Below are 23,270 nucleotides of genomic sequence, written 5' to 3' on the forward strand. Positions count from 1 at the left end.
TTTCAAATACCTAAATAGTTTGGTTGGCACAACTCTGTCAGAAGGGTGGGCCAACCGTTGCCAAAGCTTCGGGAGCCAGACTGACTCATACCAAAGTTATGCCGATGGTCGGTTAAACTTCAGCAGCCAAAGTTCAAAACTCAGAATTTCCAATGGTCTGGCCGACTCTGGCCATAGTCGGCCCCGATGGCACAAAAAATCGTTCTTATGGATAATCTTGTTTTTATACTGTTTAATATTTTTATACAATATTCTAATTTTATGTGATAATAATTTTAATAATAATGATTGATATCCAATTATTATTATTATTATATTTATTCCAATTACTAATAACAATAAGAATAATAATAATTAAATTTTATGAAGAGAAAGTCGGCCTGTTAATTAATTAATAATAATGAGACATTTTATTTATTTTATTTTAACTAAAATGGATTAACTAAAAAATAACAAGGGTTATCTGATTTATTTTTCATCATGAATTACAAACTGAATTTTTCTGAAGTTGAAGCTTATAAAATCATTTTTGTCCTTAGACTCTCATGTAAGCTTAGGGTAATGGATAGCGTGTTAGACTTCGGGGGTCTCTAAATCTGATTTAGTAAAAATGTTTACTAATTTAAATTAGTGACTCACTTTTTGCTTTAGAATTAGTTAAATTTTACTAATTTGTTTGAGTTTATATAGTGTGAATAATCGAGAACGCTATCTTTGTCTTCACTCCTGTCTTCCTTTTCTCCTTTGGGTGGATCGAGTAGTTTAGGGGGGGGCTAGGAAGTCAGTATCTAAATGAAGACAATAGACGATGGTTGTTTTTATGTGTGTAATTTATGTAATTTGTTTAATACTTTTTTAAATGTTCCGTCATTTTGTATAGTTATTACAAGAGATCTCAAACAAATAAATGATTAATGTATTTTTAGTCAATTTTGTGAATCTCATTTATTTGTAACAATTCTTTTACCCTGAAAGTTAATTTATTAAAGTTCTAACTCTAAATGTTCTTAACATTAATGGTCCTTCGAGCCGGATATCGGTTATTATAAACTATCATAAATATGAAAAACGGTGAGGTGCATCGGTAAAGTGTAGTGGTGCATCCTTTTCAAGGCTTTTGTACACTGGATAATTTTTTACAAATATTTGAACATTTTCGGTTTCAAAGCAGCGTCTATATATTACGTCATGACTATAGAGGGGAAGCGATGAGTGTACAGTGGTAAAGCAGCTCATCTCACTCAGCGTATTGTTCCGTCTCTATTCTCTTGGCACTCACACTTTCTTAATCGTCTTAATCGAATGGGAGAAAGAAGAAAGAAAAGAAAGAAATTTAAAGAAAATGGGAAAGGAAAAAATTACTCTCAATGTAGTAAAGGCGCGACTAGAAAATTTAGAGAATTATTGGATTAAATTTTATGCAAATCATGATAAGTCAATAACAGTGAGAATTAAACATCAAGCTCAACCATATTTTAAAGATAAAGTTTATGAATCCGTAGAAGATAAGTTCATTGAAAACTTAGCTTATATTTTAGATTGCAGGGATTATTTTATTAATAAGAAAGCGTATAAAAGTCAGGTTTTCGAAAGCAGGGAAAATAACGAACCGGTACCGAACAGGACATTAGCTCCATTAGAAGTGCCTAAATTTTTGGGTGTCTTAAGTGAGTGGCCGAGTTATAGGGATTTGTTTAAATCAGTTGTGCATACGAGTAACAAATTGCCGTCAGTTCAAAAACTTCATTATTTAAAAATTAGTTTATCCGGTGAACCGGCACAATTACTTGCAAATATTTCAATTACAGACGAGAATTTTGATCGCGCGTGGCAACTTTTAGTTGATCGATACAATAATGAAAGACTTTTAATTAATACTTATTTGAATCGGTTGTTTAATATAAAATCAGTTTCGGAAGAAGATGCTGTAAGTCTGAGAGTTTTATTAAATGATACCGTTGAAATGATTAAAGCTGTACGAGTTTTAAAGAGACAAACCGCTTATTGGGACGATTTATTGGTTTTTATGACCGTTCAACGTTTGGACCCTACGACAAGAAAATCATGCGAAGAATATCAAGGTTCTTCGATGAATTATCCAACTTTTAATTAATTAGAGAAATTTCTTAATGCCAAGGTGATTACTCTGGGGAGCCTTTAATGACAGGCTACTGATACTCTTATGTCAAAATCTAGCTCTTCAAAAACGCCAACTGGAGATTCCAAAGCTCAGAAAAAACTCCCTCCATAAAAGTTCACAATGCTTCCACTAAGGACAATATCTGCGTTCTATGTGAAGGAAAACATCCTATTTTGTTCTGCCCGACTTTCCGAGCTAAGGTACAAGAGGAACGTAAAGATATTGTAAGACAATTTAATTTGTCTTTCACTTGTCTTGGTAAGCATCACATTAAGGTCTGTAATTTGTCCAAAAGATGTCAAAAATGTCATCGTCCACATCATACGATGTTACATCTCAATTCCAATCCTTCTTCGCAAAAACCTGAAGAAAATAATTCGACTTCCTTTTCTTCTTATCCACGTGGCTCTAATTTTAATCCTTCAGCATCTGATTTTCCAACTCCTTCCACCTCTGCTCATTGCAGGGCTAATATGTCGGGTAAATTTTCAAAAAACAGATGACAAACTGACCAGGTGCTCCTAGCCACAGCTATGGTATATGTAGAATCGGCCGATGAGTCCAAACATCTCGCTAGAGCCTTACTAGACCAAGGAGCACAAATGTCTTTCATATCGGAAGCCTTATCTTGTCAACTACGTCTCAAAAGAAGCCAAACTAACCTTCATGTTACCGGTATAGGAAGCTCTAAGCCTCTTATGGTCAAAGGATTGGTAAAATTTGAGATTTTTGCATATCACAATCCTTATATCAGTTTTAATGTTCAAGCGATTGTTTTAAATACGTAGTTCTTTATTGGAATGTTCTCATATTAACGGTGTTCCGTAATGGCAAGCAGTGGTTGTCTTTTAAAAAAGATGTACATTTAATTTAAAAAATATTATTTTCCCAATTCGGACAGAAATGGAAAAATCGGAAAAAATACCAGTTATCCTGAGTTTGTGTACTTTCATTTGCCTCCAAGAAATTAAAAATTTATTCACATGTAAAACGACAGGAAGTAAAAGTGGAAGAGCATAAACATTTGTGTAGTACTGAAATTTACCGTCTTGGGCAGCACCTGACGGCTTCAAAAAAATTTCTTATTTTACTTCCTGACGTCGTTTACCGTAATGAATTTTCAATTTCTTGTGCGTAAATGAGAGTACAACATTTAAGGATAACTGGTATTTTTTTCGATTTTTCCGTTTCTATCAGAGTTGAGAGAAAAATCCTTTTTAAATTAAATGCACCTACGAGGAGACAATTTTTGAAAGACAACCACTGCTTGCCATTGAGGAACACCATTAAGGGTTTAAATTTGGCCCATCCAATGGTACATAGGCGATTATCATAGATATTATTTTGGGAGCGGAGATCTATTCTTAGATAATTGAACAAGGATTTGTAAAAGGTCCCATGGGTTTTCCTATCGCGCAAAAAACATCATTGGGTTGGATTCTAACGGGAACGATTTTGAAAGATTCCTCTACGAACAGTGTTTCATTAGTAAGCTTAAAATGTAAAACTGATGAGGATTTATATGAAATTTTACGTCACTATGTAATGATTAAAGATATACCTTCTAAAATTTGTAAAGTTACTTTAGAGGATGATAAATGTAATTATTTCTTTTCTCAAACGTATCAACGCACGCCAGATGGTAGTTATAAAACTCGTATTCTCTTTAAATAACCTAATCCTGAATTGGGGGATACTCGTACGATCGTTTATAAGTTATTTATGGTTTTAGAAAAGCGTTTTGAGAAAAATTCTACTTTTAAAGAGAGTTACGTTAAATGTATCAAAGAATATATTAGTCTAGGTGAAATGAGCGAAATTAATCATTTGAACAAATTAAGGTCAGATAATAGGTTTTTCTTGCCACATCACGGTATCATAAAGGAAACGAGTACTAGTACTAAATTTAGAATTGTTTTTAACACTTCTCAGAATACTAATCTCGGCGTTTCTTTGAATAATCTTCTTTGCACGGGTCCAAGACTACAAAGAGATATTAGCAGGATTCTTCTTCGGTGGAGGATGTATCCGATTGTTTTCATAGCAGATATCGAAAAGTTGTTTCGTAGAGTTTGGGTTCATCCGGAGGATCGAATCTATCAAAAAATTTCGTGGAGAAAAAGTCCAGAAGATGAATTAAAAACTTATTCTTTTAATACGGTCACTTTTTGTTTCGCTTCTTCCCCGTATCTCGATATTCGCACGCTTCATCAATTGAGAATTGATGAAGGTCATCGTTTTCCCTTAACTAAGGATGTAGTCGAGGAGGAAACCTACGTAGATGATGTCCTTTCGGGTAAATTTGAAATCGGCACAGCTACTGATAAGGTTCATGAAGTATATTAACTCTTCAGAGCGGGTGGCTTTGTTCTGAAAAAATGGATCTCAAACAAAACAGAGATTCTGAAATACATTCCTGAGAGTTGTAAACCTACCACCTCATTATGGGAACCAGAATCGGAAACATTTTACAAACCTCTTGGTGTATAGATCGGAGCTTTCTGCTCTATATGATATTAGTATCCCGCAATATGTGAAATATTCTAAAGACGTTATTGCCTGTGAACTACAAAGGTTTGGAAACGCTTCCGAAAAAGTTATAGGAGCGGTAATCTATTTACGCTTATTACTTCGTAATGATACTATTTGTGTTTCTTTACTCACTGCTAAAACTAAGGTCGCTAAATTGAAAGAGGTCTCTATTCCTAGACTGGAACTTTGTGCATCTGTATTACTTGTACGGCTAATGATGCATGTGACTTCAACTTTTGATTCTATTTTAAAGTAATTCATCACTTTTGGACGGATTCCAAAAGTACAGTACCGAGGGTGGATAAAAGGGCTCCCAAGAAGGGTTGACGGGTTTTTAGTGGGTCGGGGCTGGTAGTAGTTCGCCAGCTTATTTTGTTTATTGTTCTCCTTTTTTTTACCAACCCCACATAACCTTGGCATGCGGAAGCCAAGGTATTCCTTTATTTCTAACCGAGTTTCTGAGATTCAGACCTCTTTTCCAGATGGTTATTGGCATCATGTTTCCGGAATCGATAACCCGGCGGATTGTGCATCTCGAGGAATTCCAACGTCGTCCTTGAAAGATCATCTTTTGTGGTGGAGTGGACCAGTTTGGTTATAGACGATGGTTGTTTTTATGTGTGCGGTGTAATTTATGTAATTTCTTTAATACTTTTTTTCAATATTGCATCATTTTGTATAGCTATTACAAGAGATCTCAAACAAATAAATAATTAATGTATTTTTAGTGAATTTTGTGAATCTAATTTATTTGTAACATTTTTTTTCCCCTGAAAGTTAATTTATTAAAGTTCTAACTCTAAATGTTCTAAACATGATTATTAGTAAAAGTTACTAATAATTAGTAAAATTTTACTAATTGAGAATCAAAAAATGAGTCACTAATTCAAATTAGTAAACTTTTTTACTAATTTAGATTTAGAGATATAATATAATTAGAAATATTTTGTGTGTATGTATGTATAAGATTGCGTTTAGTGTTAATATGTATGCAATAAATTAATTCACTGATTATGAATCCGATGTTAGTTTTCAAGAATTCAAAATAGCGGATCTAATATTGCGGACAAAAATTAAAAAAACCAACCGGATTTTGCTTAAAATTTGTTACTCAGGGGTTTTTAGAGTCGCTGAATTCAATTCTGATATCAAAATTTAAAATCCAAAAACCCCCGAGTAACAAGTTTTAAGCCATTTGAATTGAATTTTAAGAAAGTCGTGCGACATATTGTATCCGTTATTTTGAATTTTGAAAATCTAACATCATATTTGAATTCAGCGACCCCGAAAACTCTTATACCCTAAATGTGGGTTAAATCAAAAAATAAATTTTTTTTCGTGATTTTTACTAGTTTTTCAATTGTTAAAATTAACATTAGTTAATATATAATGACTTAATTATTGTAAACACTAGAGTCAGTGATATCTGTAGTGTGCCAAAGATGATGTAAAAAATATAATTTTGCAATTTATATAAGAAATTGCATAATATATTTTGTGATAAGATGTTTACGACCCAACGTTGGGTCGCTGACACGAAAGGCACTTACTTTTTCACGACCCAAGGTTGGGTCGCTGACACGGAAAGGAGTGAATTCTGATTTTGTAGAATTTTTATTTAACTGAACTTGGATAATGCAGATTTTCTAATGTAAGATCAGTTGGGGTAAATAGGGACAAAATCGCTATTTTTCAAATATTACGTAAGTTTCTTCCTTTAAAAGGTAATATTTATGGGTTTATTTTTTTTAAGTTGTTATTTACATTCCCAGGATTAATTTTATGCAGCAGAAAAATATTTAGATAAGCTTTAAACGCATGAAACTGACTGTCCCCATTTACCCCAAAATTTAGAAAATTTCATAAAATTTGGGGTAAATGGGAACAGCATAATTTTTAAGAAAATTTTAAGAAAAAAGTTTTCTTAAGTATATTAATGTATTAAGGGATGAAAAAACTTGAAAAAAATTTGTAGTAGATATATAATAGTTGAACCAAATGAAATTTTTTCATTTTTTTTTTCTTTTCAGTATTTTGTCTCGCATTTGAAAAAAAACAGACTAAAAAATCATACCAAATTTTTTTCTTATTCCTTATGATTCCTATAACAGAAATTCACTTGAATTTTTCATTTTTGTCAATTTGGATAATAATGACATGCTGTCCCCATTTAACCCAAAAATTTGAAAACTCAGGGTAAATGGGGACAGCTTGTCATGATTATCCAAATTGACAAAAATGAAAAATTCAAGTGAATTTCTGTTATAGGAATCATAAGGAATAAGAAAAAAATTTGGTATGATTTTTAAGTTTGTTTTCTTAGAAATGCGAGACAAAATACTGAAACAGTTTGAATTTGATTTTCAAGTTTTTATGCATTGAGCGATAACTAGAATTATCTTGTTGCCAATTGTCAAGATAAAAGTTTGGCAATACTCAAAACGTCTTGCATATGATCTAAGGTTAAAATATTGACGTTGAACTTAATTTTTAAACTGTAAATTAAGCTCAAAAACTTCTTGTCCCCATTTACCCCAACTGACCATATCGAATTTTCAAATAATATAATTTCCATTTAACAAAATTGATATCTAGATAAATTTTCATAAAAAAGAATTTTTATTTATCAGAATTGATCATTTTTCGAATTTCTATTTATCCGAATATTCACTTAAAAGTATTTTAATTAACAGAATTTCCAATTAAAATAATTTCTATATAACAAAATTCTCATTTAACAAAAGTTTTATTCAAAAAATTTCTATACAATCTAATTTTTATTTAATAATATTGTCATTTAACAGAAATTCTTCTTAGCTAAATTTTTAAGACAGAGCATTTCTATTTCACCGATACTTTATTTGATCTAGATATCAATTTTGTTAAATGGAAATTGTATTATTTGAAAATTTGATATATTAGAAAATCTGGTTTATCTAATTGTGAGTTCAGTTAAATAGAAATTCTACAAAATCAGAATTTTGTTAAATAAAAATTTTCCATTATTAAAATTAAACTCATTATAAAACCCTGTTTTAAAATTCTACTAAATGTAAATTCGATAATTTTTAATTTGACACTCCTGGAAATGTTCAAAACACTTAGTCGACATGAAAATACTATTCATTTAGATACTTTTTCATCCGTCCCACTTTCACTTATAAATGAAAGGGTGGGGGGGTATGCTGCCGTCCTGATGACGAAAGTCGGTATTAGCATTCAGAGTGATTTTGAGATATTTAAAGAAACTCGTTTTTAACGAGCAGCACTAATATTTGAAACATAATAAAATAATTACAATCGATATTAACTAATTTGGGTATGCTCTATTCAATGGTGCTAAAATTTTTTAGAAATTTTTATTTTTTATAATAAAAAAGTCGATTGCTGCCAAAAATTGATTTGGAAATCCTGGAAATACTGCTCAAGAGTCGGTATGTGCTATTACTGCCGGCATGACGTCACTGTTTTAGAGTCGGTACTTGCAGCCTGTTACGTATATTTTATTTTGTGACTATATCCAAAAACTATAAGGCTTTTCTATTTTCCATTATTTTTGTTTATTATTATTTAATAATACAGAATTGTAAAAAATAATAATTGTTACAAATAAATTAATTTTTTTAGATTTCCCGCGTACACCTTTTTAAGGCTTTTACGTTCTCTATACCCCATCTTTAACCTCACCTTTTTGAAAATCCCAAATTCCCAAGTCCCCAAATTGCGGTCCGTAGCCGATTTTTATTAGAAGTATTCACATTTGCCTGACCCTTTCTTGATCAGAGTAGAGGGAAACTACGGAAAACCTCTACTGAATACAGCCGGTTTATTGACTGTCGAGTCATGAATGTACATTTTAAATAGTCATCCAAATGCACAAACATATCCTCGACGTCAAACCTCCCGCTTAGTATATCTCGATTGCAGCGAAAACACCAGGGCTATAGCGGGTACCGAGGCGGTCACCCATCCAAGTACTAACCGTGCTTGGATGTGCTTAACCTCGGCGACCGCAAGCCAAGACGCTTCACCGCCCGAGCTATACTATCGGTCACCAAATAAATTAATTAAAATTAATATTTTTATTTATATATTTAATTATTTTAGATTAATGATAATTATTTAATTAAATAAATTATATTACTTAAATTATAATATATATGGGCATATCTTTGAAACCTTTAACTTTTCAATAAGAAAAAATTTTTTTTTTTTTTTTGAGCACAGTATTGAAACTTTGTCTACATAAACTTCAAGAACTAAGCTTTCCAATTATACAAGGGGACAGATAAAACAAGTTGTCTTCAAAAAGTTATAAATATTTAAAATTGAGAATTATTTTTAACCTGTAACAAAAAAATATTCAACAGGTGTTTGCTTTTTAGGATAAAAAACAGTTGAAGGGAATTTTCTAAGGGGTTATAATTTTAAAAAGCAATAAAATTCGTTTAATATTTTCAATATTTATATGAATAATAAAATATTGAAATAATGCACTGGGTATAAAAGCATGTGTCAAAAATTAACTAGATATATAAATTTTTTATTTGAATATTTACATTACATTTTAAAATAGATTTTTATTATAGTGAATTGTTTTAAAAATGTAAAATTGTAATTTTTAAAATTTACTATACGATTTTCATAGACTTTTTTCTATTTAAATTTAATATTCGTAAACTTTCCAATTTCTTTTCTCTTTTTTCCTTTTCTATTTTTCTTTTCTCTCGCATCTTATCTTTTTTCAGAATGAATTTTTTTGGATCCATTTTTGTGTCTCGAAATAATCATTAAAACTTAACCTTCAGGTTTTAATAATTAATGACAGTTTCCATAAAAAAAATTATAATCGGCAACTTCGTACATAACAATTTCTTTCTAAAAAATTTCGGTCGATTACGGTCGACCATAATTGATGAATATTTTTACATTATCTTTGCAATAAAGTATTTTTTCTCGAAGCACATTCACGGGATGTTAAATGGCACATGTGAAAATATATACAAGTACTTTTCGAATACTTTTATATGATTTTCATGAAGTATCACTCGTATTACGGTTGTTTTCAAATTTTGTCCACGCGTGTTTTCGTTTATTTAACTTATAATAGTTTTTTGAAGACATGAAGCACATCAATTTATTATGTCTCAAAATAATTATAGTAACTTGATCTTTGATTTCCCATAAGTTATTTTAACGTGCCGCTTGTCTTATAAAAGAAAAATCATAAATACGATGATTACGGTCGAAAAGGTTAAAAGTGAGGGACAACTTTTAAAAGCTTATAAATTTTTTCACAATTAATAAAATATTAATTTCCCAGCGAAAATGTGTTCACCGATTAATTAACATTGAAAAACCATATTTCAGAATTAGTAATTTTTATTAAATCTAAAACTATATCGTTTAAAGCATCAGAAAATATGGTTAAGGACAAGTAGACATTGTTAAAAATCGCGTATTAAAATTGAAATAATTATTTATGTATTTAATAAATTAAAGTGGAATCTTTTGGAAATGATAGATTGTATCAAGCATTAATATTTCCAACAAAAACCAACGAAAAATTTATTAAAATTACCAAAATATATGCGAGGGACATTAAAGTTAAAAGTTCTAGAGATATGCCCATATAACTATTATGTAGAAATGCAAGTACCGACTTTTTGCAAAGAAAGTTGGTCTTTCTCCGACTGAAATCCTTGAGGCAAGAGACGGTATTCGCGATACTGCCCATCGGCGTTAGGATGTTGAATCAAATCAGACCACATTTCCTGGCAGTATTTGCCAATGCGGACTATTTTGTCTGCAAGTTAATTAATATTGTTAACTAAGATTACTAAAGCTAAATTCCTTTTTTCATAACAAATCCAGTGATATAAAAAACTCATTTTTGATAAAAATGTCGATTACCGACTTTCGCCATCAGGACGGCAGTATGGAAGTCAGACATAACGAAAATTGTATTTAAAAAAAAATAAAAAAAAATATATAAATAGCCCCGAAAATCATAGCAACGCAAGTTGTAATTTGTATTATGAATTACTGAATGTGTATATTATTCTTCGCAATTGTTATTTGTTTTAATACATTCTGCTTTTTTGTGAGATTGAGTCCAGATTTAGATATAATTTAATTTATTTCTGGACAACAACAAATCGTTTAAATTCTGGATTGGATTTTGCGCATTCTTCGATTACTATTACATAAACTATTTTTTTCATCAATATGTATTTGAAAATTATCAATCAATAGTACCAATAAATAATGTGAGTAAAATATAAATGCTACATAAATCAAATTTTTTAATTTTTATTTCAAATTTTTTTAAATCATTAATATTAATCTTTGGGAATATTCCCTAAAATTTTAGGGAATTTTCCACAAAATGACCCTTCAAATTTGCGTCACCTGAATTTTGGGGAATATATTTAAAAAAATTTAATGTATGTATTTCCGCAATAAAACAGCTTTTTATTTTACACATTGCTTTAAATTTAGATATGTATTTCAAAATATTATTCATTGGAATATTATTGACTTTACTTTGAAATGTAGGAGTTTTAATGAAATACACGGTTTGATTAATAGATGATAAATCGAAACTTTATTCGTTAATAAAGAGAACACATTCGTTCGCCGAGAACAACGCTTTCGTTAAGCAGCGTCTAATATAAGCGCGTCGGACGTGGACGCGAACATGTACCTTATGAGAGACCCGGCTGAAAAAACTTGTACAAGAAAATGTACAAGTTCTTGTACATGTTCATTAATGAACTTGTACATTTTCTTGTACATGTTCGAGTAATGTTCTTGAACAAGTTCAGCATCCGGAATTGAGACATGTTCTTGTACCAGAACTTGTACAAGATCCTGGACAAGAAAATATACTTGTACAAGAAAATGTACATATTCTTGTATATATTTTTTTGTGCAGGTTTCATATACATTTTCTTGTACCAGATGTGGAACATGTTCTTGTACATGTTCACTTATGTCTTTTAATTTAAAAATTAAAAATTTTAAAGGCTGCGCAGTAGTTTTTTTAAGCGTTTACAGTTGCGCAATAATTTTTAGCATGCATAAGTGAAGATTCTTAATAATTATAACTTATTAAAATTTCAAATTTTTTCAAAAACATTTTTAAACAAATGTTCTTGTACAAGAACATAAACGCGTTCATGTGAAAGTACTTGTACATGAAACCTGCACAAAAAATATGTACATTTTCATGTACAACTATATTTTCTTATCCAAGATCTTGTACAAGTTCTGGTACAAGAACATGTCTCAATTCCGGATGCTGAACTTGTTCAAGAACATTACTTGAACATGTACAAGAAAATGTACAAGTTCATTAATGAACATGTACAAGAACTAGTACATTTTCTTGTACAAGTTTTTTCAGCCGGGGAGAGGGGAACGGAGATATGCATCTATACCACTCTCTCTCATTAGGTACACGTTCGCGACCACGTCCGACGCGCTTATTGTAGAAGCTGCTTTATAGAGGGAGGAAGAGAGCTCAGAGACGAACAGCGACATAAAGCCGGAAACGTGTAATACTAGAGTCAAGCGAGCACAGTTAACAGGCGTCGGCGCCAGATTTAAACTTGAACTCAATACTCCCTCCCGAGATTGACTCTTACAAATTATATGAAAACTTAATTATAATTTTCATACTAAAATCGTAAATACATTTGTATTGAATATTAACAAACTCGAAGTTTGCATGAAAAACAATTAGCATCTAAACAAACAAAAATGAATATAAAATATAAAAGTAGAATGGTAACTTTAAGTTAACTCATGTTGATCCACAAAATTTCCAGTTATTGATTTCCTCACTGAGAGAAGTTAAACACAGATTTCGTACTAAACACACGTTCAGATAGTGTACCTAACCTTTCGAGCAACATCGGTTCTAAATTGTATCGCAGCTGCGCTTTTTGGTGGACAGATACTGTACTAAATCGTTTGTCCCACAAGTTAGGTCAGAATCAGTACTCAATTGGCGCTGCTGCTGTTCGATTTTAGTACTGCGTCTGCACATAATTGTGGTACAATATCTGTCCCTCAAAAAATGCAGATGTTGCGTTAAACTTCTCTCAGTGCTGGAATCAAAGAAAAGATTAGTACTTAATTTCATACAATTTTAATATTTAAAAATCATTTCAATCTGAAATCAGTCGTCAATAAAATTTCAAAAATCATCGTTATTTAAGATTTTGTCTCTTAGGGCAGTGTGCGATTCATAACTCCGAAGTTTCGTCATAATATCAGCCACTTGCTTCTTTGAAGGAACCCACTCAATAATCACTCCATTATATTTAACACAATCTTGAACATAGTCCATATTAACTTCTGTCATGTGTCTCAACATGTTACCTCCACTCGTTTGAGCGCAGATAGCTGCCGCCTTGTTGTCACATCGTAAGGTGGCTGGAATTAAACTCTCATTATTCAATCGCATCAAAGATATATTGATCGCAATAAGTTTCTGGCAAGTCTGATTCTTAGCCACATATTCGGCCTGACAAGTAGACAAAGCAACATATTTTTGCTTAGTTACTCGCTACGAAATCGTGTCTCCATATAGTTTAATGATATAACCACAAGTGGAAACGGACGATTTGCAGCAACAAACCCTGTTGTCTTCCAAGATAATTCAATCCCAGAGTTTTCGTTCCTTTTAAATATTTGAACACTCGTTTAACCATATTCCATTCGTTCTCTGTTGGATCAATTTGGTGTCTACGGAGTACGTTTACAGCGAAAGCAATGTCTGGACGAGTAGCACCAGCTAAATACAATAAGCTACCAACAGCCTCTCTGTATGGAATATGTAAAGTGCCTTCGTCAATGTTTTCATTGTCATTTTCTCGTTGTTGTCTTTCGTGATTTTCCACTTGACGTGTGATCATAGGGGTGTTTTGCGGGTATTCGTTTTCAAAACCAAACTTAATCAGGATTTTATCAATAAATTTCTCCTGATTAATCGTCATCACTTTCGTTTCTCTATTTCTTTGTATGTTCATACCTAAGAAACATTTTGATTCCCCCAGATCAGCCATTTTAAAGACTTTCATCAATTTAATTTTGATTTCATGAGACAATTTCTTATCGTTGCTTGCCAATAATATGTCATCGACATAGGTTAGCATTATAACTTTCGTTTCTCCAGAATTCTATGTGAACAGACAATGATCATTTGTCAGTCCCATAGAATTCGCAACTTGTGTAAATTTTTCATTCCATCGTTTAGGACAAATTCTTAGTCTATAAAGGGCTCTGAGAATCTTACACACTTTTGTTCGTTTTGTTTCCTCTGATACTTCCATTCCCTCAGGAATCTCCATGTACACTTCGTCTTAAATTATTCCATGAAGGAAAGCAGTTTTAACATCGAGTTGACAAACTTCTAAATCATAAAAGTTAATCATTGCTAAAACTGTTTGCACAAGGGTTAGTCTGGAACCTGGTGCATATGTTTCCTTTAAATCGTACAAATTTGTGTCTTTAAACCCTTGTATGACCAATCTCGTTTTAAATTTAATATCACTGCTGCCATCCTCCTTTTGTTTAAACACCCATTTAGAGTCAATTATGTTGGGGTTTTCCCCATTTTTTCCAAGTTTAGGTCGATTTACTAGACTCCATACTTCATTCATTTTCAAGGAATTTAATTCGTCATTTATTGCATGAAGCCATTCTTTGCATTTATTTGCATGAAGCTCTCCCTCCATTTCGAGTTGCCGTTTACGTGGTCTGCCTCGTTTTTGTTTAACTTCTTCCTCCGATCCTGAAAACCTACAATCGTTTGACAGTTTCATTAATTCATCCTGTTCGAATTTCAGAAACCACTCGTTTTGGGATGGCCAGCTTTCAGAATCAGGTCAGCCTCGAATGGAGTCTTTTTCATATTTGTCACCATAGACCAATTTTTCGTTAAATCTTACATTTCGCGATTTGCAAAACTTGCCCGATTCAGGGTTCAGAAAGATGTAGCCTGAGCCATTATATCCAACCAGAACTCCTCGGACAGCTCTAGCAAAAAAAAAAATTAGGTGCAAAGATTTCGAGAGGAGCCTTGAAATCATTTGACCTATGAGGAGTCCGATTGTAAACATATACGGCTGCTCCCAAGGCTAAATCCCACATGGTTTGAGGAAGTTTCGAGTCAAACATAATGGATCTTATCTTTTTCTGAATGGTTTGATTAAACCTCCTTTATTTTGAGGAGTATCTGGGCAGGCTGTTTGATTTTCAATACCCTCTCGTGCTAATACTTCTTGGGTATAGCCTCCCATATACTCAGTACCTTGATCGGATCGAAGGTAACAAACTTTCTAATTTGTTCCTAATAAATTTCGCGCAGACATAATAAAACATTCTAAACAATAACCAGTAGCATCCTTTGTCTTCATAGGATATGCTAGGGCCATTCGTGAATAGTCATCTATAAATAGAGAAATGTACTGATAACCGAAAGAGTGGGTTGATGGAGAAATCTTTCCCATGACATCTGAGTGGATTATCTGCAATGGTCTTACTGCTCTACTTTGTTGAGTTTGAAACGGTAATTTGGATAATTTCATTAATGCACAAATTTCGCATTCTCTTATACTATCTTCAAAAACTACACTCTGTAAATCTTTATTATCTTCCACAAACTTTGTAGTTTTCGTAAATAATTCATAGATGCATGGCCCATCCTCACCTGGCACAACAAAGCTTTGTTTGCCCTTACGGTAAAACAAATGACGCTTATTCGAAACAAAATCGTCATCTAACAAATCAATGGATGGTAGTTCATACAAATTTGTTATTTTTCTTTTTGTTAGATTTGTATCAAAATCTGTAAAAATAAAGGGATCATTCGTAATATTTTCTTTTGTAGTCTGTTCACAAACATTATCAACAGGGGGCTCCACCTTTAAGTTAACAGATTCTAATTTGTCGCGAGTCTCGTTCTTCGTTTTGTTATGGTCATCATTTGAAGATGAATTGTTCTTACAATCGTTATTAACCGTTGTTTCATTAAGTTCAGTCGTACAATTCTCATCAATTTTTAGTTCGTTTTGATTAACCACCGTTGTATCGACAACAAATACACCGGAAGAGTCTACTCGTTTACTTTCGTTTTTCTTGTCAACCTGAAATTCCATAATCCAATATGGTTTGTCGTAAACTCCTGATGCGAAAACCTCTTTTGTTTTTGGATCATAAATATTAATACATTCGATGTCCAAGTGTGTTGATAAACCCACATCCGCGAATTTTCTCAGCGAAAGTAAGTTTTCTGAGAGCAAATTTATATAAATAGTGTTGTCTAAAACCAGCGATTTTTTGTTGTCTGAGTTCGAAATGATATTTATAGAGCCTTAACCCTCAGCAACCAAGCCAGCTTCGTTATTTTTATTAGCACACTTAATTATACTTGTTTTTGTTTCTTCAAGAGAACTGAAAACATATTTAGTATTTGTTAAGTGCTCAGTTGCTCCCGAATCGACAATAAAAAATAATAATAATACACGGTTTGATTAATAGACGATAAAAAGAAACTTTATTCGTTAAGGGGAGGGGGTATGGTTATTTCGATGTAAAAAAGGCACTTATTTAATAATTTTTTTCGGTGATATAAAGTGTGTAACTTTATTAACTTAATTTCCACATATTAATACAATATTTGAAGTATATTTTCCTAAATTCTCATTGAAACATATTGCAAATAGAACGAGTGGCAGTAAATCTCTTCAGGCGCCTCGTAAAAAATAGATCTGCAATGTTCAACGTAACGTGACCCAAAAACTCAATTTTCGCTGAAAAAATCGATCTATTTTTTACTGTATAACTAATAATTATTAAAAAAAGCTCTCGTACACTGAAAAAGTCTTAAACGATCAGCAGTTCCAACAGTGGAAATGCAGTAGCTCTTTGCTTTGGAGTGTCTGGAGCATGATTTTGAGCAACCTCTATGCTAAATGTTGGGCGAACAGATGTTCCACGTTATTGTTACCAAGATTTGGTGATGCTGCAGCATCAGACTTGGGCACTCAGAGCACCCAAGATGGGAAACAGTTAGCCCCACAATGAAGTTGTGCAGAATCTCTTTATTTGGTGCTTCTCATACATGCGTTGGGAATTCTAAACGCCCAAGACTTTTTCAGTGTAGTTACCTGGAGAATTTAGTCAAGAAGAACTGTGCCAAATTTCAGAACGATTGTTTTAGTAGATTTTGAGATATCGTGAACACGGACTTCAAAAATGTCATTTCGAGAAAAACGCAATTTTAAATTTTGCCAATTTTTGAAATCTGACTTGAGATTTGTAATCAGCGACCCCAAAACTTATACATACACATCAACGACATCAGAAAACATTCAGAAATGTCCGCAAAAGGTTAAACACAAACTAAATTCAAAATTTACGAAAACACAGCCCACGGAGCAACCGACACTTGAATGCTCAAATGCTCATTACTTCGTCAATTTTGCTCCAATCGGCTTCAAATTTTTATCCGATATTCTTGAAATAGTATACATTCACTTAAAAAAATATAAAGAAATGCAAAAAAAATTAAATACCATACCCCCCCCCCCCTTAATAAAGAGAACACACTCGCTCGCCGAGAACAACACTTTCGTTATAGAGGGAGGAAGAGAGCTCAGAGACGGCGCCAGATTTAAACTTGAACTCAATAATTATAATTATTTGTTAGTACCGCGTCAGTACAAAACTTTTTATTTTACGAGTACAGATTTTTAGTTTTATACCCCCTGCGTATTACCTTTCACCACAATATCAGTACCTATATTACTGGCACAGTACTTTGTCAGTAGTAAATTTCCACCTGAGTTATAAACAGTTTCACTGTTAGAAATATTTTAAAATTTCAAAAAATATAAATACAAATGAAAGTGAAAAATAATTGCATTCGCGTTAGTTGCAGCTATCTGGAGAAGAATTGCATTCAGTCAATGAACGGGATAGTGGTGCTGGTATTGGAAGTAGTAGTGATATTGCCTCGCCATTAACTGCAAGATCACTGAGATTAGAAAGAGTTGTCCAAGCACTAGCTCACAGTCAAGAAGAGTTAAGAAGGTATTTATATCTTTAAATTATATAAAGCGATTTTTACCCTGCCTATTCAAAATTATTTTAACTTATTTATGGGGTAAAATTCCTGTAGCATTCTAAGTGAAAAAAAGTTGATCAGATCGGGCTGTAACTTGCACATAGTTTAGCCCTAAGGGTGAGTACTTTAACCACGAAGGATTGTTAGGTTTTTTCAAAAACTGTAGGAGAGGGAGGGGGTTGGATTTTTTTAAAAAATTTAAACATTCGAATGGTGCAAAAATGTTTTCAAAAAAATCAAAATTTGATCCTTATTTTTTAATCAAAAATTTTTGTCACGTTTTTTAAGTTCAGTATTTTTGTTATTAATTTCTTTTATTTTTTTGAAAGTTAAAAATGTGTATTTTTATATCAAAAAATATTGAGATGTCCTTTTTTGTTATTTTCGAGATATTAATTAATTAATTAATTAATGTTAATAAAAAATGAAATTTTTCTTAAATAAATAAAGTTATTGCAAATCTGAAAATACCAATTGAAAGCTGATGTAATTCCGCATCCAACGAGCCCTATATGAACTATTTTGGATTAAAGGATTTTCTATAAATAATTGCCATGTTAGCCAATTGTTTATTAACAATTCACTAATCCAAAATACTTCATATAGAGCTCGTTGGATGCGGAATTATGTCAAGTTTCATTTAGTAACGTCAGAATTACGGTAACTTTATTAGTTTATAAAAATTTGGTACTTGGGGGTTTTTTGGGTCGCAGAATCCGAATTTAAAGTCAAATTTTGATTCAGCGACCCCAAAAACCCTAAAGAAACCATTTTTATGCAAATCTAGTCAATTTTTAAATTTTTTGGATGCCATATTGGGTCCGCCATTTTGAATTTTTTAAATCTGACCTTAAAATCGAATTCAGCCGCCCCGAAAACCTTAGTATATCTGTTACGGGCAATGTGCGGGAGGCGGGCAATGTCCGAGAATGCCCGGGCATTGTCGACAATGCCCAAAATCAGTGGGCATTGTCGACATTGCCCTGTTTTTTTCGGTCAATGTCGAAAATTATTTATAAAATTCTGTTTTCTGGGCAATGTCGACAATGCCCAGTCCATTTTGGGCAATGTTGAAATGCATAAAATTTTTTAATAAAAAATAATTTGTAATATAAGTAAATATTTCATCACTTGTTAAAACTGAATAATTGAATAATATAATCAATTTAACGCTGTTTACTAAATTCTGAAGAATTTTTATTTGTGCAGTCAATTCAATGGATTTATTTGCAATCATTTTGTGTGCCCCAAAAGGAGGACTTTTCGTCATTTTACGATATCAAACATAAGTATAGACTTCATTGTGATACTCGGCTGTAATTCTTAATTTTTAATATTTAATGTACTAAAATAATGTTTTATAATTGTAAAGAAAAAAGTTTTAATAAATTTTGTACTTAATTATCAATTAATTTTATTATTTCTACAAAAATATTAATTAAGGTGAGAAAAATTTATTTGATCAACGCTTTGTTAGTACAACAAATTATTTTGCTGTCAAAAAAACGGACAGACAATTGTGCTTACATGTCTTGTGAGGAATATGAAAGTTACATTAAAAAAGTGGACCAATTAAAGTTATGCGAAAAAAAGGATTCGAGGAGTTACAGATTTTTAAAAAAATACGACACAATTTCCGTGAACGGAAACAAGAAATTAATTAGACCTATTAACAGTGACAGTGAAAATAAATATTTCGGGCATTATTTTCTTTTACTTATTATTATTACTTATTTATAATAAACAACATTGCCCAAAAATTAGTGGGCAATGTCGAAAAGGCCCGGGCATTGTCAACCTTTTGTAAACGTTTTTAAAAATAAGTGGGCAATGTCGACAATGCCCACTGATTTTGGGCATTGTCGACAATGCCCGGGCATTCTCGGACATTGCCCGCCTCCCGCACATTGCCCGTAACATATCCATTGAAACTCAAATCGAATTATGTTTAGAATTTTTTTCTAATGTGGACATATATGTCCAAAATCACAAAGGTGGCACGACTTTTATTGGATATATATGGGCCATCGACTGTCAAGAGGTTAAAATGAATCTATAAGGAATCCTCATAAGATCCTTTGTAAGATCTTACATGGGATGCGTTTAAGGAAGGTTCCAGACAACATACAACATTACTGTACGAATTTGGTTCAGGCAATGTTACAGGAAACTATATTGTTTTCCATATAGTTTCTTACGTAGGATCCTATAAAGGATGTCACAGAAAATAAAAATTAAAAAAATGTTGAATTTTTTTTTATTTATGTCATTGTTGCCTTGCTTATTTTTCGACTTCTAGTATTTTAGAGCTGGGTCGAATTTAGGTAAATCAAATCCGCCAGGGAAAGGACTACAAAACTTCCTCCATGAGGAAGCAAAATACTTCAAAATTTTTTTTAATTTTTATTTTCTGTGACATCCTTTATAGGATCCTACGTAGGAAACTTTATGGAAAACTGTATAGTTTTTTGTAACATTGCCTGAGCCAAATTCGTACCGTAATGTCGTATGTTGTCTAAAAGCTTCCTTAAACGCATCTCATGTAAGATCTTACAAATTATCTTATGGGGATTCCTTATGAATTAGTTTTAAAGGATCACAAGTGGGAAACTTTGTTGGAATTTGTAATAGGGAGGTACACTTTTTACCCTTATAGTAGAGGAAAAATAGATTCGTAGATGCTCTGGATGGTCCTAGAGATCGGTACTTTCAATTACATCTAGATATTCGTTACCAATAACGAAAAATCGTGAAACTTTTGTTTTTGTAATTTTAACTAGTAACAATTGACCCTGTTTTTTTAATTTCTTCCGATTCTGAAGATACTAGACTTTTTTTTGAAAAGCTTTCGCATTTCCTTTTAAAAACGCGATCAGGTTTATGTATCCATTAATCTTTATGATATTTTTAACACTTATAGGGTTTTACAGCATTGAATAAATTGACCACACACGTGGAAAGGTTTCCGGAATTTCTGCGGACAGACTCCGGAAAAAATTTGCGGAGTGACTTCCGAAAAATGTTTCAAACAAATTAATAGTGAATTTGATCTTTTGTTTTCATTCTCACTTTTAATTTTTTTTTTTTATATATTTATTTTAATTTTTTGATTTCCACTTCTCCTAAACTTGTTGGAAAAATGAATGGAATATAGTCTACATGGAATATCAGAAAGTCGACAGATGAGTTTTTAACATTCAGGTTAATTTGAATTAACTTTTTTAGGGAAATTATTATTTTTGGTGATTTTAATTCAACTTCAGTAATTAACCTATTGTCGAACGGATATCCAGGTCAACTTGTGTGAGAAAGTTGACTTACAATGTCAGAAATCGAATTTCAACCAAGTAATTAGTAAAGTCACTAAGTAATTACCAGCATATCCAAGTCAGTTCTGCCGTATAATCGAAATAAGCGTATCTGCTTGACTACCAACTTTACCCTGGCGGCGGATATACGTTTTATCGTACCGCACTCATATTTTTCCTATATATAAAGAAAATGAAACAGCATTCAGCATAAATAGACCTAAATTTTACAATTTTGCAATTATAAAAATGTAATTTTATTGTTATCATTATAAATTAGCTGATACGCTTTCTTACGATTTCAAATATGCTGACGTGCAAATCAAAATAAGCGTATCTGCTGATAATTTTACGCTAAAAACGTAAATGTAACATATGAGCGACTCCACTTCAAGTAATCGCACCGATTTAAGCAATTTTGATAAATTTTTATAATATTGATAATTTGGGTTCCTTTAAGGGCCAAAAAAAGAAATCCTAAGTATTTTGAAAAAATTCAAAATATTTTTCAAAATATTGCACATTTAAATTTTTTGTAATTTTTTTTGATTTAGGTATTATAACTTCTGTAATTTTTAACCAATCAGGATAAAATTTATTTTAAAATACTCGTATTTAGAAGCTCTTTCATGAAAAAAATTTGGAAAAAAATTGAAAAATTTTAATTTTTTTTTAAAAAACAATTTTAATTGATAGTAATAGTGGTGCTAAATAAGTGTACATATTTTGAATTTGAAATTTTTACTATTTTTTGAGATATTTACAATGACAAGTTAGAGCAATATTTTTTTGCTTTACTTATAACTTTTTCCCCACTAAAAATAGAGAGAAATGTTGACAATGTTTTTTACGCAAAAAACCTTAAACATTTAGAAAAAAATTTTAATTTTTAAACAATTTGTTTAAAAAATAAAATTTGTTTATAACTTTTAAACATGTTCTCCCTCATTTTGAAGCGCGATAAAAATCATGAATATTGTTTAAATTATAATAAATCGATGGTTAAATTTTTGAGATAGCATTATTTTTTGTTTTCGGGATATTAATTAATTAACTAACAAAAATTAATAAAAAATGAAATATTTTAAGAAAACAAATAAAATTAGAATAATTTTAAAAATACCATTCCAATGCTTATCGAAATCCGCATCCAACAAGCCTTATATGAACTATTTTGGATAAACGGGTGATACATGTCACTGATAGGGGTGACTAGAATTCATGAAGATAGTCAAAATTGCTTATTCTTCATGAATTTCTTGTCCTTGACTGAGTCATTGTTAACGGGTCTGCTACGCTTTCCAAACCAAACTCCACCGCCGCGCCTCTCTCCTATTTCCCGCTTTTCTCTCCCACTCTCCACGCGTCAGACCCTTTGCTGTCAATGCGTCACTTCTTTAAACCTCAGCGGAGTTTTCAGTTAATTTGTTTATAAAAAAGGTTATGTTCGAGGTTTAATGTTTTTTAATCTATATATATGAATTATAACTTATAATTTATTATAAATAATTATTATATTGTAATAATTTGTGGTTAACTAATTAATAATTATAATTGTTGTTATTATAATAATTGTAATTTTATTGATTGTTAATTATAAATATTATTGTTATAATGATTTATAATTTATTTATAATTTATAATGTTAGATATATATAGTATATATATATATATATATATGTGTGTGTGTGTATTACATTTAAGTTTTCAATTTAATTCTTATTGTTTAACGCTACGAGCGCTGTTCTGTAGTAAATATGTAGTTATTATTTCACTCGCAGTCGAGTGAAGTCATTCTTAGCGAGTCGTTAGGCTACGGGTAAACCCTCCAGCAACATTCGCCAGGCAATCCGTAAATACGGAAAGCTACGCTACTCGTCGTCGTCCATCACGTGACGTGACCACCAGGTGCCGCCTCACTAACGTAAACGTACGGGGAGTCACTCTTATCGAGCGTTTACGTTACGTGAAGAGCCGCAAAACATTTACGGCCGACCTACACCGATACGGGGAGTCACTCTTTACGAGTCGGTTATGGTACGGATGCCGGAACCGCCAGGTGACGTCATCTCACACGCTCTCGTTTCACTCCATGCGACAGAGAGAGCACTTCACGTGACGTTACTCTCTCTCTTACTCTAATACAACACAA

The 23,270-nt window shown here is 31.9% G+C and overlaps 1 protein-coding gene across 12 annotated transcripts in view; it reads left to right on the forward strand.

The window, feature by feature from the left end:
- The window catches only part of LOC127282162 (liprin-alpha-1), a 648,576-nt gene that overhangs the window by 319,512 nt on the left and 305,794 nt on the right, over window positions 1–23,270 (forward strand). For 11 of the 12 annotated variants that reach the window (XM_051306264.1, XM_051306268.1, XM_051306263.1 and 8 more), the window contains one exon: window positions 17,619–17,776. In XM_051306264.1, coding sequence (XP_051162221.1) covers window positions 17,619–17,776 — 158 coding nt within the window. The remainder of the gene's footprint in view (window positions 1–17,618; window positions 17,777–23,270) is intronic. The other variant, XM_051306271.1, reaches the window with a different exon arrangement.

Source organism: Leptopilina boulardi, unplaced genomic scaffold (assembly GCF_019393585.1).
Source record: "Leptopilina boulardi isolate dan_hultmark-lab unplaced genomic scaffold, ZJU_Lbou_2.1 LbouV2_285, whole genome shotgun sequence".
In the NCBI taxonomy this organism is placed as follows: Eukaryota; Metazoa; Arthropoda; class Insecta; order Hymenoptera; family Figitidae; genus Leptopilina; species Leptopilina boulardi.